The following is an 18,038-nucleotide window of genomic DNA, read 5'->3' as shown; positions in this document are numbered from 1 at the left end:
TAATGAAAGGAAGACCCATAATTCAATGTTATAGATAGTTGTGTCTATGTGTACAGTCCAAAGTCATTCTTGGCCTTGTGGATAACGTCTAGGGTTAGCTAGCCAATACTGGGAAACTAGATGACGTTCATTTTTGTGTTTAAATCCAGGTGGTTGAACAGGTTAAACACATGCTAAATTGTTATCTATTGTCTCACTTAAAATGTCAATGATAGGGATAGAAAATGCCTCTAATAAAGATATAATTTCATTTTTCCAAAAATTTGCTGAGTTTTGAAAAATGCTGTGTCAGTTTAAGTATCCTGAAAAGGCATTAAAAACTGCTGTCCTCAATATACCTTCCTATAGACTGTGAGTGAGTAGCTATTTGCTCCCCTTATTTATACTTGTCACAGTCAGCTAAATCAGAGGGAAAAAAAAATCATAGAATGACATACGGTTAGCCAGAACCAGACAATTTTTGGAAGTCATACACTTTGGCTCTCAAATCTTCACACTTCCAGAATCCTCCTTATCTTTGATACATAGATTTTTATGTTCCTACTGATCTTATTGAAATACCTTATAAACATTTAATTTTGTCTTTATACCATAGAATAAAGCTTTCTCTTTTTTCATCAGGAGTAATAAGTAATGAAAATTCAAGAGCAGAATGTGAGATGTTAAATGAAAACAATTCCACTTTAGCAGATGACAAAAGGAAGATAGTGATTTAAGAATTTGCAAGTTTAGAGAAAAATACTAGTGTATCTTTAATTTTAAAAAGTTTAACAGGTCAAAAATTAAAAATAAATTCAAGTTATATGGATAAAGCCACTTCATGTAGACACAAATAAATGCATATAATGCCCTCTTCCTACTAGATCCTAATGTCAGCCTTCAGAATAAAGTGAGATTGTTATCTGTAAGACGCACTTTCAACCTTCTGGTTATCAACACAACCAAGCAGTTCTTTCCTAATGACATCAGAGGAGTTACCTGTGAAATCCTAAGTACAAGGTGTACTCTGTCAGGACAAGGTTTTCTGTTACAAGGTTGTAGTTCTGGGGAAACTTTGGCTCCTGTACAGCTGGGATCAAACAGGTTTCTTTGTCCAAACCTCAAAGAAATTAAAAGGAAGAGTAAATGGCTTGCCACAGACATCTATCTTGGCTCCAGTGTCCCCTTATTCTAGTTCAACTTCCATCCTGCTATTAGTGAATTAAGTAATATCTTCTTAAAAACACATCTTCTCACATTCCTACTCTCTTGTCTAAAAATGTAATTTGGCTTCTCAGTCTATAGAAATGCAGTTAAATCTCTTTAGCTTGATCATGAAATCACCAACAATTAAAAGGAATGATAGCACTGTAGATTTTCCCAGGGGATAGATAATGGATCATTTGTACCTATTCTGTGCTTTTCTGTATTTAAGATTATTTGCTTTTGAGCATGTTACTTTTATAATTAGAAGAGTTATACAACTGGGAGGAAATACATCAAGATTGAGCGATTCATTTTGAGTGGTAGAATTAAGAGTGATTTATCTTCTTCTTTTCACTTCTCTGTATTATTTGAGTTTTCCCCAATATTCTTCCTCCCTAGGCTAATATTTCCTGCCAATTCCCATACCCCTTCCCCCATCTACCCCTTGTTCCAGCCACATTGAGCTTCTCACTGTTCCTTAGTTAAGACATTTCACAGCTGTGTACCTTCATACTTGTTTTTCCCTCTACATAAAGGGCCTCCTTTGCTCCTTTGCTTGATAAACCCAACTCATTTTTCAGGAATCAGCTACGAAGACCTCCAGCTTCTGTAGAATGAATCATTTACTCCCTCCTCTGTGCTCCTGTAGATTAGCCCTAGACCATATTATGATGATCTGTTAACATATCTGCCTTCCTGTGGAGACTTTGAGTTCAAAAAGGACAGGGAATGTACTTTATTCATTTTCATAATGAATGAATGAATGAGCGAATATCCAAGTCTGCTAAATTCAGAGAGAAGGTCTCATTAAAGGACATCTAAAAAATAACAGTTTTAAAAAGTTTGCCTTTTTTACCAAAAAAAAAAAAAAAGCTTGCCTTTTTAAAACTCATAATAGCTTTTCTTTTTGCCTCATCTTCTTTGAGAAAGAGGGACCTCTGTGAAAAAGGATATAGAAGTGAATGGCTTAGATGTTACGCACACACTGTTTTGAGAAGACCAGCTCCCCCTTACCTCTCATGTGTACATTTTTTATTTTTCGTTCTTCATCATTCAACTCCTTCAGGGCACAGTAAGTGGGATTAAAGGTGAGGAGCCGAGAGGATCTGGGTTTGCAAAATGGCTGGCATAACTTCAGGAGAGCAGCACCCAAATTCAGAAAGAAGGCATCCGAGGCATACATTTGGAAGAAGATTTCTGGCATCTGATTGGCCCAAATCTTGGTGCGGCCTGCATTTGCATGCAAACAGTTTCCAAGCCAGGACAAGATACAGTGTTTGGTTTCTGGAGAGAGCTGGAGTAAGTTCTTCAACATCTGGTAGATCTTTTCATGGAACCGAGCCATGAACTGTTTAACCAGAAAACACAACCACAGAACATTCCAGTTTCACAATCCTAATATTTGTTACTCTCAAATCTTAGCCACTGGCAATTTCCAAAAATACACGAATCCTAATCTTCTCCCTCACTTTCCCTGTGCCTTATGCCACCATTTCTGATTAAAAAAAAAATTTTTTTTTTTTTCTGGGAATTTTTAAGAGATTTCCTGATGAGCTGCCAAACTGCAGGTAGCATTCACATAGCTTTAGAGTAGGGGATGGTAAACTTTTTCTGCAGAGGGCCAGATGATAAATATTTTTGGCTTTGCATGCCATATGGTCTCTGTAGCAACTATTCAACTCTACCACTGTGGCATGAAATCAAGCCATGAACAATACATATACACATGGGCATGGCTGGGTTCAATAAAACTATTTACAAAAATGGGCGGCAGGCTGGATTTGGCCACTGGTATAATTTGCCAACCCCTGCTTTAGAAAGTTGTGATGATGGGAGATTTAAACTGCCCCCAATTCAACCATTTATTGTCATATGTTGGCCAGACTTCTACCATAATTTATGCTAAGCCCAAAAAGAGAGGACATAAGTAGAAGGAGGAAAAGGAAAATAATTTGGCTTTTAAGCTGGAGTTCAGTCAGAAGATTTTAGGAGCTAAAGTTATAAGAAATAGCTTGGTGAGGAAAATGAGGATTGAGAGCAGGTAGCTGTGCTACAGCACAGGGCAAAGAGCAGCAGCTCACTCTTAAACCACACAGAGGTTTGTGCTCTGCTCTTAGCGCCTGCTAAAAAGAGGGCCATTTCTGTACATGATTATGGTAGACAGCCAACCAGATTGATCTGCTTTCCCAAAGAGGCTCAAGCAGCCTTATATGCATCTGCTTTTTGAGGAAACGATACTTAATCTAAGACCAGGGGGCCGGGATACACCGATTAACAGCTCCACCTGGTGAATGTTGGCCTCTTGTACTTTGATCTCCTGGGGACTGGAACGAGATGGATTCAGGAAGTAGCCATGATTTTCTACTACACCCGGAGTCTTTAATAAGCAGGAGATATTCAGGATTACTCCCAGCAAGGTCTTCTGGTACATCTGCCCATTACTAGGATCCTTGGGCTGAATGTATTCTACAAAAACCTGTAGGAAAAGACAAGCCTAGTTATTTGTCTGTATGATGAGATAAATGATGGGATGAGAGGGCCTCAAAGAGTTAAGATTATACAACAACCAATGTATCTTTCTCTTATTCCATAGGTAATATTACACTGCCCTCAGGATACGGAAGCATAGAGTATTAAGCTTCCAACTCAACTGAATATATACGAGCTTTCAGACCTACCTTTGCCATATCCTTTTGCCTAGTGAAATACAGAAGAATGTCCAGATATGCATACAACAGGATCTGGCAGAGTTCTAGATCTTTTATTCGGCCCAATAAAATATCAAACACTGGAATCATGACTTCTGGAAATGTTCTAACTTCCTCATCCAGTATCAAGGCTTCGATGACCTCATCCAGAAACTCAGCTACACCTTCAAAATCTGACAGAAGACAAGAGAGAGAGGAGGCCATAAGAATTTTTAGACGCCTTTACACACAGCTCTTTACTCTTCTGATACTTTTGATAATTCTATTGGTATTCAACCTCAAAGGTCAAGGTGTGAGCTCTCTTCCTTAATTTACGCTGGAACCATAGTGGCTCTGAGGCTTTCTAATGCAATTAGAGGAATGTTACGCTTGGAAATCAAATGTAGAAGCTCATAGATGTTGCTTATGTACTCACGGCCTCCTAGGATGGCTTCCAACATCAAATCTACCAGTTGCTCGTGGATGTTTTGGTCAACATAGATCTCGGGGGTGAGGAGAACTGTTCGGGTATTGGACACAGTGAGGTTCCTGCACTGCACTGCAAAGGGTAGCAGGTTCTCTGGAACTTTGGTAATCTGGAAACAGCAATGAAGAGAGGGAAGAGTCTAGCTCTGTGACCTGGCACAAGGACAGATATAGCAAATAGAAGGGAAAAGACATTGTGTCCCAAAACAGTAGTGCTTTCCTGTGGATGCTTGAAAAGCCATGAGAGTTCATTCTTTGGTTTAAGGAATCACCTAACTGTTAGAAATTCTAATGCTGGAAGTGATCAAGCTTAATCTACTGTTATATATACCTTAGTGGAAATGAATTTATCAGACCTTTTTTTAATAAGGGTGTGATATATTAAGATGTTTGTAGAGAGAATAATAGGAGGCACTTGTTAATTGGGGAAAGGGGTAGACCCCAAGCCACAGAAAGGAGAGACTAAAACTTTAGAAGATAAACTAACAGTGCCTCTGATATCCAGTTCCAGATATAATATGATGTATATAAATTGATATAAAAGACACTGATCTTGGGACTTCCCAGGTGGTCCAGTGGTTAAGACTCTGTGCTTCCACTGCAGGGGGTGTGGGTTCGATCCTTGGTTGGGGAAGATACCGCATGCTGCACAGCACAGCCAAAAAAAAAAAAAAAAAAAGACATTGATCCAACTCTCTGGCTTATGTGTTAAAGTCATACCCAAGAGGACAACAGAGTACTCAATACGGATTATTCTTTTACCTCTTCCTTGGCTCTTTGGAAACAGGAATAAAGGTAACAAAAAATGTGCCTCTCCCCTGCATCTCGATCAGCAGAGAGATTCAACGTTGTAGAAGAGGTCATGTTAATCAAGTGGTTGCCTGGATCTTGAAGTAATAAGCGAGTGAAGACGGCCTATTAAGAAAAACAAATAAACAAAAATACTAAATCATTGCAAAGTTAATTTATTTTTAAATTTTTTTGATGTATTTTTTATTGAAGTATAGTTGATTTACAATGTTGTGTTAGTTTCAAGTGTTCAGCAAAGTGATTCAGTTACACACACATATATAGCTATTCTTTTTCAGATTCTTTTCCATTATAGGTTATTATAAGACATTGAATATAGTTCCCTGTGCTATATAGTTGGTCCCTGTTGTTTATCTATTTTATATGTAGCAGTGTGTATCTCTTAATCCCAAACTCCTAATTTATCTCCCCTGACCACTGCGAAGTTTATTTTACAACATCAAGATAAAAAAGATAATTTTGACACAGGTTATTATAAGAATCACAGAACGTAGAACAAATGGGGAAAAAAGGGCTCAGTGTATCATTACTTTAGAAAATATTACATATACAAATTTAATCGTTTATGTAGTTATCCTAAAGCAAGCTTAAGTGTCTAGCATAGCCCCTGGCACAGAGTAAGCATTAAAAGAATATTTGTTGAATGGTGTGGAGAATTGGAGATTAAACTCATATGTGAAATCTACTACTCTGCATCATTGCTGACCTCACTCAGACTTATATAAACACAGTTTAAATGTACTGGGTTGGCCAAAAAGTTCGTTTGGGTTTTCCCACACCACTGTCCAGAAAAACCCGAATAAACTTTTTGGCCAACCCAATTATGAAGTTAAACTACAAGTTGTCAGGTCTTCCCTATCAAACTTTTATTCCTTCAATGTTAATTAGGCACCTGTAAGGTAAAATGCATTGTTTTGATTTTGGAAAAGAAATAAAAAAAGAGATGGACCTTGGCCTTGATAAATACTAGTGTCTACGGGAGAGAGAAGACAGGTTCATAAAGAAGCCAAGACATGAGACAGAAAGAGACAATTCCCATAAGAGATGCATGGAGATTACTGCCAGAGCCCAGAGGAGAAAATAACTCCTACTTGGCAAAACTTTGTAAACAGGATGGCATTTTAACTAGGTCTTAAAGGATGGGTAGATTTGGACGTGGGACCATGGTAGATGAGAAGATTCCAAAAGAGGAACACCACAAACAACGTAAGAGATGGAGCTAAGCAAAGCAATGGTTGGAGAAAGGTGAGCGGAGTTCAGCTGCAAGGCTAATTTTTCCTGAAGCCACATGTAAGGAATGTAAGAATGGTACCTGCTCTACGTTGTTCATATCAAGCCAGTCTTGATCTTCCAGGTCTACTGCCATTTCTTCCAAATACACACAACGGCTGGGGATGCCATTCCCACTTTTCAGGCTTGGGTCACCTGGGAAATGGTTTTAATCTGGTAAGTTAAGGATAATGCTTCTGTCTTATACAGACAACTGATCTTGATGGCATTTCTCTTGAACCCCAAGTTTGACTCAGGTAATATCAGAATGATCTTGCCACACACAGCAGTATCTAAAGATTTAAATCATTTTTACCCCTCGAAGAGTATGTGCTTTGTTATAAACCTAACACCATGACATTTGAAGAGTAAATCCCAGACATCAGCACTAATTCTGGGGTTTAACTACAGATAGGGCACAGAGGGGAAACACTATCTGACCCTTCTTGGGGCTTTCATCTAAATGTCTAGGTCACCTCTGAGTAGAAAATGGATTTAGCTACCATTCCCATTTCCCTTTTAAGGTAGTAAAGGCAGTAGCTACATGGCCCAGTCAGTATCAAAATAGAAATGAAAGTTGTATCTGTGTCAAAATTCTGCTTTAGGTCACATTAAAAGCTTCCTTGAAATATAAACCCTGTGTCCCAGGGAGTATGATGGGTTTGTTTAACCATCAGATACAGTAAGTTTCTAAGAGCAAGTCCCTAGCCCAAGCAGGAAGGGCAGAGTAATAAATACACTAGCTGCAAAGATGTAACTCACTGTTGTCCAGAGTGATGAGAAAGATCCTTTGGATCATGTGATTGATGTTGAGTTGCTCACATATTTCCTGCTGTGAACGGAATGAGCGGCTAATCTCAGCCACAGAGTAATCAAATTCATCCAGGCTCTCTGACACACTATTATCTGAGTCATCTGGGCTGGCTGGGAGTTCATCTGCCAGAAGATGTAAGTCGTTAACAGTTACAATGCTCTCTTTAAGAGAGAACCAAGTACACATGATAAATGTAACCAAGAGGAGGATAATTTGGGGTGTTAAACAAGTTAACTATCTAATTAGTGAACATCTCAAGTCAGGCAACATCTTTTTTTTTAAATTAAGGTATCATTGACATATTAGTTTCAGGTGCACAACATAATGATTCGATATTATATATATATATATATATATAGTTATTGTTATATAACAATATATATATATTATATATGTTATATATTGTCATTGTTATATGATCACTACAATAAATCTAGTTAACGTCTGTCACCATACATAGCTACAAATTTTTTTCTTGTGATAAGAATTATTAAGATCGACTTTCTTAACAACTTTGAAATATACAATACAGTACTGTTAATTACGGTCACCATGCTGTTCATTGCATCCCCATGGATTCTTTATTTTATAACTGGAAATTTGTACCTTTTGAAACCCTTCACCTATTTTGTCCATCCCCCCCACCCCCTGCCTCTGGCAACCACCAATCTATTCTCTGTATCTATCAGCTTGTTTTTTTTTTTTTTTAAAAATATTCCACATAAGTGAGATCATATGGTATTCGTCTTTCTGACTTATATCCCTCAGCATAACGCCCTCAAGGTCCAACCACTGTCCACCTGTTGTTGCAAATGGCAATATTTCTTTTTTATTTATGGCTGAATAATATTCGTGTGTGTGTGCACGTATGTGTGTGCCTGTGTGTAATTACATCGGTTTCTTTATTCATCCGTTGATGGACACTTAGGATGTTTTCACATCTTGGTTATTGTATACTGATGCAATGAACATGGGGGTGCATATATCTTCTTGAATTAGTGTTTTTGTTTTCTTTGGATAAATACCCAGAAGTGGAATTGCTGAATCATATGGTAGTTCTATATTTATTTTTTTTAGGAATCTCCATTCTAGTTTCCATAGTGCCTGCACCAATTTACAATCCCAGCAACAGTGCACAAGAATTCCCTTTTCTCCACATCCTTGCCAACACTTGTTATTTCTTGTCTTTTTGATAATAGCCATTCTAAGAGGTGTGAGGTGGTTTTGATTTACATTTCCCCAATTAGTGATGGTTTTTTTTCATAGATTAGGGCACCTTTTAATGTACCTGTTGGCCATCTGTATGTTGTCTTTGGAAAAATGTTTATTCAGATCCTGTGCCCATTTTTAAATTGGACTGTTTATATTTTCTGCTATTGAGTTATATCAGGAACATTTTAAATACAGAATTCTGAAATCCCTGGCTATAAAATCTACCACATTTTAAAAACCAAAAGTTTTATTCTTTGTACTCATAATTAATTGTATTCCAAAATGCCAATAGTAGCAACACTATCTTCCCTACAGAATCCTAGTGGGCAAAGAATTACCCAATAGATCAGTATGCCTTTAATTATATTAAATATGGCTTGGGGCTTCCCTGGTGGTGCAGTGGTTAAGAATCCACCTGCCAATGCAGGGGACACGGATTCAAGCCCTGGTCTGGGAAGATCCCACGTGCCACGAAGCAACTAAGTCCGTGCGCCACAACTACTGAGCCTGCGCGCTAGAGCCCACAAGCCACAGCTACTGAAGCCTGTGCGCCTAGAGCCCGTGCTCTACAACAAGAGAAGCCACCGTGATGAGAAGCCCACGCACTGCAATGAAGAGTAGTCCCCGCTCACCGCAACTAAAGAAAGACTGACTGTGCACAGCAACGAAGAAGACCCAACGCAGCCAAAAAAACAAAAAACAAAACTTCATAGACTAAAAACTATCCTAATTGTTCTTTTAATGAGCATTTCTCTAATTATTAGTGAGACTGGATTTATTTTTTTTGGCTGCATTGGGTCTTTGTTGCTGCACGCAGGTTTTTCTCTAGTTGAGGCGAGCAGGGGCTACTCTTCGTTGCGGTGCACAGGCTTCTCACTGTGGTGGCTTCTCTTGTTGTGGAGCACGGACTCTAGGCGCATGGGCTTTAGTAGTTGTGGCTCAAGGGCGCTAGAGCGCAGGCTCAGTAGTTGTGGCACACAGGCTTAGTTGCTCTGCAGCATGTGGGATCTTCCCAGACCAGGGCTCGAACCCGTGTCCCCTGTATTGGCAGGCGGATTCTTAATCACTGTACCACCTGAGAAACCCGAGACTGGATTTTTAAAGTAACTTATTATCATATATAAATCATTTCTAACTTATTTTTGGTTGTACTGTGTGGCATGGCATGTGGGATCTTAGTTCCCCAACCAGGCATTGAACCCATGCCCCATTCACTGGGAGCATGTGGAGTCTTAACCACTGGACCACTAGGGAAGTCCCTGTTCCTAACTTTTGTTGTTTTTCCAATGAGTTACTTTTTTCTTATTGATTGTATCCTTTTATTTTTTATAAAGCAACTTACAAGAGCTTCTCAGAATGGCACTCATGCTAAAGGGGTATATAAGTAGGTTTTGTTCATTAAAAGCTACACACAAGTCTGCATCTGCTTTTCTCCTCTACTGACAAAGCAGTTAACTCTAAAAGTCCAGGCAAAACTCGCAGAAGCAAGAGTTGTGGGATTTCCCTGGTGGTCCAGTGGTTAAGAATCTGCCTTCAAGGGGCTTCCCTGGTGGCGCAGTGGTTGAGAATCTGCCTGCCAATGAAGGGGACACGGGTTCGAACCCTGGTCCGGGAAGATCCCACATGCCGTGGAGCAACTAAGCCCGTGAGCCACAACTACTGAGCCCGCGTGCTGCAACTACTGAAGCCCAAGAGCCTAGAGCCCGTGCTCCACAACAAGGGAAGCCACTGCAATGAGAAGCCTGCGCACCGCAATGAAGAGTAGCCCCCGCTTGCCACAACTAGAGAAAGACTGTGCGCAGCAACGGAGACCCAACGCAGCCAAAAATAAATAAATAAAATAAATTTATTAAAAAAAAAAAAAAAAGAATCCTCCTTTGAATGCAGGGGACACTGGTTCGATCCCTGTTCAGGGAACTAAGATCCCACATGCTGCGGGGCAACTAAGCCCATGCTCTAGAGCCTGTGCCCCACAACTAGAGAGCCTGTGTGCCGCAACTACTGAGGCCTGTGCGCTCTGGAGCCTGTGTACCACAACTAGAGAGAAGCCCTCACACTGCAATGAAGATCCGGTATGCCGCAACTAAGACCCGACGCAGCCAAATAAATTATTTTTTAAAAATAATAATAAATAAAAAATAAAATAAAATATCTTAAAAACAAAAAGAAGCAAGAGTTGCTTCACTGTGGTGACTTTTGTAAAAGTGAAGCTCAATAAAAGAGGCCAAAGGTTTTGGCAGAGTACTAACTGCTGGTGGAAAACAGGTTAGATCAGGTGGCCTGACAAATTCACTGTAAACAAAGATGATGAGGTGCCAAAATAGTAACAGAAGGGCATGCACCTGATTTGTCCCCACTGCTTGGTGGCTGCAATGCTCCCAACCCTAGCCAGCCTTATGTCTGTTTATAGCCAGAAGGATGAGCATTCTGTCACTCTATTCCTATACCACTCTATTCCCTTTTAAATTCCAAGAGTAATAGGTGCTGATTAGCAAAATTTCCCTCAACCACATACTTAAAAACTTTATTTTCTCATTTCCTATTTTTCCAACTCCTCACTCTCCATTCTCTCCTACAATCTCTTAATCCAAGGTTTCCCATTCTCATCCTGTATTTTAGAAATCTGGGAAAGTTTTCAGAGATGGAGACTCAGAGCTGCCTATTTCTATCACATTAAAAAAGTCAGCATTACATGTATTTCTCCCTTGTTTCATCCATCACTTTGTCTACTACTCATGTGTCTTCCCCTGACCTCCTTTTTCTTTTTCTTCTTTTTTAAAAAATTTTTTAAAATTTATTTTTGGCTGTGTTGGGTCTTCGTTGCTGTGCGTGGGCTTTCTCTACCTGTGGTGAGCAGGGGCTACTCTTCATTGTGGTGCGCAGGCTTCTCATCGCGGTGGCTTCTCTTGTTGCAGAGCATGGGCTCTAGGCGTGCAGGTTTCAGTAGTTGCAGCACGCAGGCTCAGTAGTTGTGGCTCACAGACTCCAGAGCACAGGCTCAGTAGTTGTGGTGCACGGGCTTAGTTGCTCCGTGACATGTGGGATCTTCCTGGACCAGGGCTTGAACCTGTGTCCCCTGCATTGGCAGGCAGATTCTTAACCACTGTGCCACCAGGGAAGTCCCCTGACCTCCTTTTTATCCAATCCTAATCAAAGAGTAAGGCCACAACTTAGCTACATATCTGAATACTTCTGAAATAAACAAAATAAAGGGAAAATATAAACATTTCTCCTTTCCTAAAAACAATAACACTATTATTCTTTTTGGAGGAAGGAGAAGGGGAGCAATTTCTAGCTTGTAAGATTGTGAATACCCTCAGAAGACTAATATATTTGAGAAACAGCATCCTACTTCTTTTAGTCCATATGTTACCTTATAGGAGGGAGGTAGACTTGATGTTAATTTTGGTCCCAGATGAGGAAAATCATTTTTCTGATTAGTAAGATATTATCCTAATTTTTTTCACATTAAGGTTAAGGATCAGATTTTCCTAGATGTCTGTTCTGAAAGCAGTAAGTTATGAAAGTTGGCCACTCTATGGAGTGAAAGAAGCATTCTGCTTGAGATAGACTCTGAAGCACTTGGCTTAAGAACAAATCTCATTTATTTCTCTACAGGCCAAAAAGCTTTTATAATTCTTCCTTCAACAAATCTGCTTTCTACAGCTGCGTGTGACTTGCTTTCCACACCTTCGCCTATAACCTCAGTTTCCTATGTTAAAACAAATTAGTATCCTGGTTAAGTATCTTTCACTAGGTGATGTTTAAAATAAAAGAGCTTCACAGCTTTGGGATCATGACTGGCATCTGTCACTCTGGAACCACCTGTCATCTGGTCTCTTCTTTATGCAGGGGATAGGACAGGGAGAAGAACCCAAAACAAAACAAACAACAAATGTGAACCAAAAAACCCCTTCTGCCCTAAACTTAAATTCTAGTTCCAATTAAGGACCCAAAGAATACTTAAGTTGGGAAGACCCCATTCTAGGTCATCTCATCTGCTGCTACTGGCTCGTCCACTTACCAGATTGCTGCTTCAGCTGCTCTTTTTGGATTGCTGCAAACTGCTTGGCATCAGCCAGGGAGCCAAAAAGAGCAGCAAAGGGGTTACTTGAGATGTTGTTGTTATTCTCCTGGTCTGTCATTTCACTTTAAAGTATCCTCCATCCAGACCTAGGGGGAGGGGCTATAGAAAGGACAGGTATTAGACGCCGAAGGGCAGATAACACAACAGTTATGATATTATCATAGTTGTTTCTTCTCTCATTTCTTGAATACATTTTAAAAGGGTTTGGGTAAGACTTGCCAACTCCTATTCCAAGATTCAAGACAATTTTTGGCAAAATGGTTAAAAACCTACCAACTGGACAAGTTGACTTGATTTGGGGGTGGCTAAAACCAAAAAGCTTAAAAAATGTTCAGCTGGAATGCATTTATCTATTGACATGTTTCTATTTACTATACCTTTAAAAAATAGATTAAATAGAAAGAATTATTGTGTAACTTTTTTTTTTTTTTTTTTGCGGTACGCGGGGAAAGAATTATTGAAGTCAAAGAGGAAACTCAGCTACTAATTGTAACAACAATGTGGCACTTAAAAATAATATGACAAAAACTATGGATCTCCCATAAATCCCTAGGCTGGTCGGCTAGTTCTCATTCACCACGAGCATAAGGTGGTGCTTGCACAGGCTTCTGTGACTTAAGAGTTGGAGCTGGGAATTCCTCAGCTACACAGAAACTAAACGTAAGTCTGTATGTCAGATGTGGAATTGCAAACCATGACAGGAATCAGATTAGCAGCATATCGTGGGTTTTAAATCTATATTAAGCAATCTATCTCTACTTCTAGGCTTATGACTACTGATATTTTTTCCTCTAAAAACTAAATGGTCTTTGCTTAATTCTATATTTAACTTTCCCTATTTATCTGACTTTACAATACTGAAGAAACACAAATTCCTAATGTATAATATGAAATAGATATATACCTCAAAGGTATTTAAAGGAGCTGACTGAGCCTGCATTTGCACTCTTCTGATTACATTTCCTCATCCAAGCGCCAAGGGGACTCAGTGGCACAACGGGATGAGCAGAGCTCCCTGAAAGGCTTTCTCCCCTTTCTGAAATTTTAAGGCCAAAGCACAGAAATACAACCCTGAAAAGGGTGAAAAGAGACAAAGGGTATGAATATTCTGCTTACAAGGATGCTGAACTGCTACAAGGACAGAGGCCTTAGAAGGAGTTGGGGTCAGGGACACAAATGTGGGAGAAAAAAAAGAACGTTCGGTCTACCTTTAATTAATTGAGTTAAGACTCCTTACAGAATCCTATTAACAAAAGCTAATGCAAGTCAGAAAAGTTACCCTTATTTTTTGGAGGAAGAGAGACTATCACTTTTTGACACTTCTGAGGCATCTCTACCAGTTGCTTCATGCTCCTCTGTCGTGCTTTCTGCATAAGAGCTAATGGCTACTGAGCTGTAATGACTCAGGCAGACAGTCTAATCTCGTTTCAGCATGGTGCTGGGCTTTACTGCTTCAAGGAACTGAACTGTTAGATGTTGCTCTATGTATTTTACTTTCTACTATGTATAGTTTAGTTGAGCTTAATAATGCAGAAAAGAAAGACAGCATGTTTAGTGTTGGAATTAACAATCCTTGAGAGGTCTTTCCTCCCATTTAAACATTGCATAAGCTTAATTATTACCCCTAATTCATGTAGAGGCACCAAGAATTGTGTCACTGTTAGCTGACCACCACCCTACCTCTTTTCTAAGGTACCCAGAGGAATGCAAAAAGTGTAGTGAGCTCTAGTTATTTTTCTGTCTGCAAAATATCAACCTCTTTTTTCAACATGACACCCACATTTTTCTTTTGGGGATCCAACCCATTCCTGGTCCATGTGTACAGAAGGGGATGACCTTACCCATTAGCTCTAGAAATGGGCATATGAATCTGGCCTGGCCCACAAGAATACAGTATTCTCTGCCCAAAGTGACTGATTCAGGAGTGGGCACAAGACCCTAGCAAGGCCTAACAGAATCAATGAACACCAGCTACAGGCCTTTGGCTAAATCTACAGAAAAGGGGACTCTTTTTTCCTGCTTGGGTTGTTAGGCTAGTAAGATAGGAAACTGGAGTTGCCATCTTTCTACCATCTAGAGAAGGCCTAGCCTAAAACTAAGCCAACTTGTAGGAAGAGAGATGTGAGATGGAAAGAGTCTTCTCAGTTATAAAAAAGCCAGTAGATTTCCCTACATTGTGGAAGCCAATACAACTGAAAAGAGTGCAGATTAGTACAAAGGAAATGCATCACCTGTACCATCAATGCAGAAAGGAAGTGAGTTGAAAGCTAAGAATCAGAACATAGGACACAGGCTCTTAAGACTACAAAGAGAGATAAAGAGGATTTATCATCACAAACGGCATTATTTCCTCCTTTCAATAATATACTGTTGCAGTATATAAAGCCAGCTTCCCACTACGTTTTACCTATATTAACAGGATTTATAACTTTCTACACTGTATTCCTAATGTAGATCTTCTATCTTACTAGAAGGTAAGCAATTTGAACACAGGTTCATATCTGATTATTTTTTTCTTCTGTACCTGGCATAGTCCGTAATCACAAAATCCCAAACAAATATGTATTGAATGATTCAATCTTACATGTAATTACTCCTGACCTTCTTGTAATCAATAGCAGCACCCATAATCCTACTTCAAGGTAAGGGTTTTACTGTTTGTCCTGGGTTGCAGTGGAAGGTCAAACTATTGGGCCAGACACTTGTGGCTCTTTGATATCTCGGAATGTGTAGAATAGAGAATGGAAATAAATCTCTGTTGTCATCTATGCTGTCTTTTTGAAAAACAAAAAGAGCTTTGCCGACCTCACTAAGCTCAACTTTCTCATATGTACTTAAAATCTATTTGAAGTAATAGTGCAAAAACTATTTTCATAGAAAAATAGCTAACACTGTGCAACCAGGAAAATTTTACAGGAAAAAGGAGGACTGATCACTTGATGGGAACCTTTGTGGAGATGTCAGTTTAGATTTGTTCAATGATCACACAAATGTAAAAAGAGTACCCACTCCAAAAGAAAGGTCTGATAAAATGGAACCTTGATATTTTGTTTAGTATTCAATGTCATCAGGAATTTATAATCTCCTACTTTCAACTGCCATACAAAGATAAAGTACTATCCTGTTGTCAGCCTTTGGCAAATAACCAATCAATATAACCACCAATCCTTAGATGTTTTTGGATTTGATTTTTAAAAGACGTCCTCTTTATTTATTTATTTACTTTTGGCTGCACGGCTTGCAGGATCTTAGTTCCTCGACCAGCGATTGAACCTGAGCCCTCTGCAGTGAAAGCACCGTGGTCCTAACCACTGGACCGCCAGGGAATTCCCCAAATATGTCCCCTTTAAAAACACGTTTCCCTCTTTCTTTTTTTTGCGGTACGCGGGCCTCTCACTGCTGTGGCCTCTCCCGCCGCGGAGCACAGGCTCCGGACGCGCAGGCTCAGTGGCCATGGCTCATGGGCCCAGGCACTCTGCGGCATGTGGGATCTTCCCGGACCGGGGCATGAACCCGTGTCCCCTGCATCGGCAGGCGGACTCTCAACCACTGCGCCACCAGGGAAGCCCCATGTTTCCCTCTTATACGTATGCTGCAAGACTCTACATTTATAGATGCTGTCTATCTCCAGTCCTACAAAATCCTCTCACCCTCCCCTGATTCACTCTTTTGTTTATAAAGAGTACTGCTAATCCCTTAAGGGGCACTGTCAGCTTTTTAAGAGGTGAGCACATAAACGTTTTAACATCAGATTTGGTATTCCTTTTAAACAGAAATACTTGGAATACTTCACAAAACTAGGATTGTCAAAATCAAGCTTTAGGGTTTCCCTGGTGGCGCAGTGGTTGAGAATCTGCCTGTCAATGCAGGGGACATGGGTTCGAGCCCTGGTCTGGGAGGATCCCACATGCCACGGAGCAACTAAGCCCGTGCGCTTCAACTACTGAGTTTGTATTCTAGAGCCCGTGAGCCACAACTACTGAGCCCGTGCACCTAGAGCCCGTGCTCCACAACAGGGGAGGCCACTGCAATGAGAGGCTCGCGCACTGCAGCGAAGAGTAGCCACCACTCGCCACAACTAGAGGAAGCCCACGTGCAGCAATGAGGACCCAATGTAGCCCAAAATGAAATAAATAAATCTATTAAAAAATCAAGCTTTATTAAATTATACTCCATAAGGTCTCTTTCCTGGTGAGTAATACATAGATCAAACCAAAAAAAGGAATTTAAAAAATGTTTTCATTGTTACACGTTCAGGCCTTCGTTGTGGCAACAGATCCTTCCATCACATCAGCAAGCTAGAAGGATCTCATCAAGTCGCAAAGCACACAGCATTCCTTCCTGGGCCCCATTTTATCTCAGGACGGCTCCCATGTGAGACCAAAACAGACCAAGGCAGTGAGACTAAACATATCCTTGTTCTGGGAGTGAAAAACTGAATCCAAAGAGAAGACCCATCAAGTATAAGCTCCTGAGCTCTGGTTACTCAATTTTAGAAATGTCTTCTAAACCCAACTGCTGAGGGAGCAAGAAGCAGAGTGCCGGGGGAGTTTTGAGTGGTGAACTGATCACTTGCCTTTAGAAATATCAACACCTTGCCATACGGATTCGACTGGTTTGACTACTGCGACTCGTGCTTAATTTTCTCTTCTTTTGCACCTAGCTATTTGTTGTCTACTCTTTATATTTTGTCCCTCCAGGTTCCATAAGGGATTCGCGGCACAGAGGGAGACCCACCCACTCGGGGCACGTTCTAGAGAAAGAAAACCAAAGATAATGCAAGGCCAGGATTCGGCCTTTTCCAGGAGGGAAATGGCAAAGAGGGGCAGAGATGCCAGTAGCTGGAGCACTGTAAGGGGTTCCCAAGGCAGACAGGGTCGAAGTTCATGAAGGAGAGAGACAGTGTTTAGGAAAGCACAGGAGAAGGCATTTGGAGGAGGTAAGAGTGCAGACGTTTGGACTGGCATTCGACTAGGAGAAAAAAAATCCCATTGGAGACTCAACGATCCCCTCCCCTCCAGCTATATCCTCTCTTACCAGAGCCTGAGGGCCAGCAGCGACGACGCGACAGAATCTCAGCGGCCGAAGCGTTCCCACTTCCGACTCAGCACGGCAACCGGAGCTAACGTCATGACAAGGCGCCGGGCCTTGTGGAATCTCATCTGGGCGCCGGAAGCTGGGTGTGTCGCCCTGCGCTAGAAGAAGGCGCGCAAACATCCCCACTGCGCATGCGCTAACTGGCTTGGGCGGGGCGGAAGTGGCCGGAAGTGGATTTGGGGTTGGATTGGGGGCGGGTCAGGTTGAGTTGGGAGCGGATTGTGGTGGAGCTCAGTGGCATACGCGGCTCTCGGAAACCCATGTATCAGCAGCACGTATGAGTTGGTGAACCCTGGCACTGCTAAGGCCTCCGTGGACTTACGCTGATTGTCCCACCGATCTTAGACCTTTTTGAAACAGCTTCTGTAACTCTTCATAGATAATTATTATC

General features: G+C 40.7%; 1 protein-coding gene across 1 annotated transcript in view; it reads right to left on the bottom strand.

The window, feature by feature from the left end:
- UBE4A (ubiquitination factor E4A) overlaps positions 1-17,711 on the bottom strand; it is a 33,963-nt gene extending 16,252 nt beyond the window's left edge. The window contains exons 1-10 of the mRNA XM_004273341.3: positions 17,588-17,711; positions 12,488-12,649; positions 7,200-7,373; positions 6,481-6,593; positions 5,121-5,273; positions 4,309-4,468; positions 3,864-4,066; positions 3,470-3,661; positions 2,200-2,533; positions 979-1,099 (exon numbers count right to left, since the gene is read on the bottom strand). Of these exons, the coding sequence (XP_004273389.1) occupies positions 979-1,099; positions 2,200-2,533; positions 3,470-3,661; positions 3,864-4,066; positions 4,309-4,468; positions 5,121-5,273; positions 6,481-6,593; positions 7,200-7,373; positions 12,488-12,608 (1,571 nt within the window). The 5' untranslated portion in view covers positions 12,609-12,649; positions 17,588-17,711. The remainder of the gene's footprint in view (positions 1-978; positions 1,100-2,199; positions 2,534-3,469; positions 3,662-3,863; positions 4,067-4,308; positions 4,469-5,120; positions 5,274-6,480; positions 6,594-7,199; positions 7,374-12,487; positions 12,650-17,587) is intronic.
- Between the last annotated feature and the right edge of the window lie 327 nt (positions 17,712-18,038).

The sequence above is a fragment of the Orcinus orca genome, chromosome 8, assembly GCF_937001465.1.
Source record: "Orcinus orca chromosome 8, mOrcOrc1.1, whole genome shotgun sequence".
Taxonomy (NCBI): domain Eukaryota; kingdom Metazoa; phylum Chordata; class Mammalia; order Artiodactyla; family Delphinidae; genus Orcinus; species Orcinus orca.
Note: the sequence above shows the minus strand (reverse complement) of the source record. Positions and strands in the feature narration are given on the sequence as shown.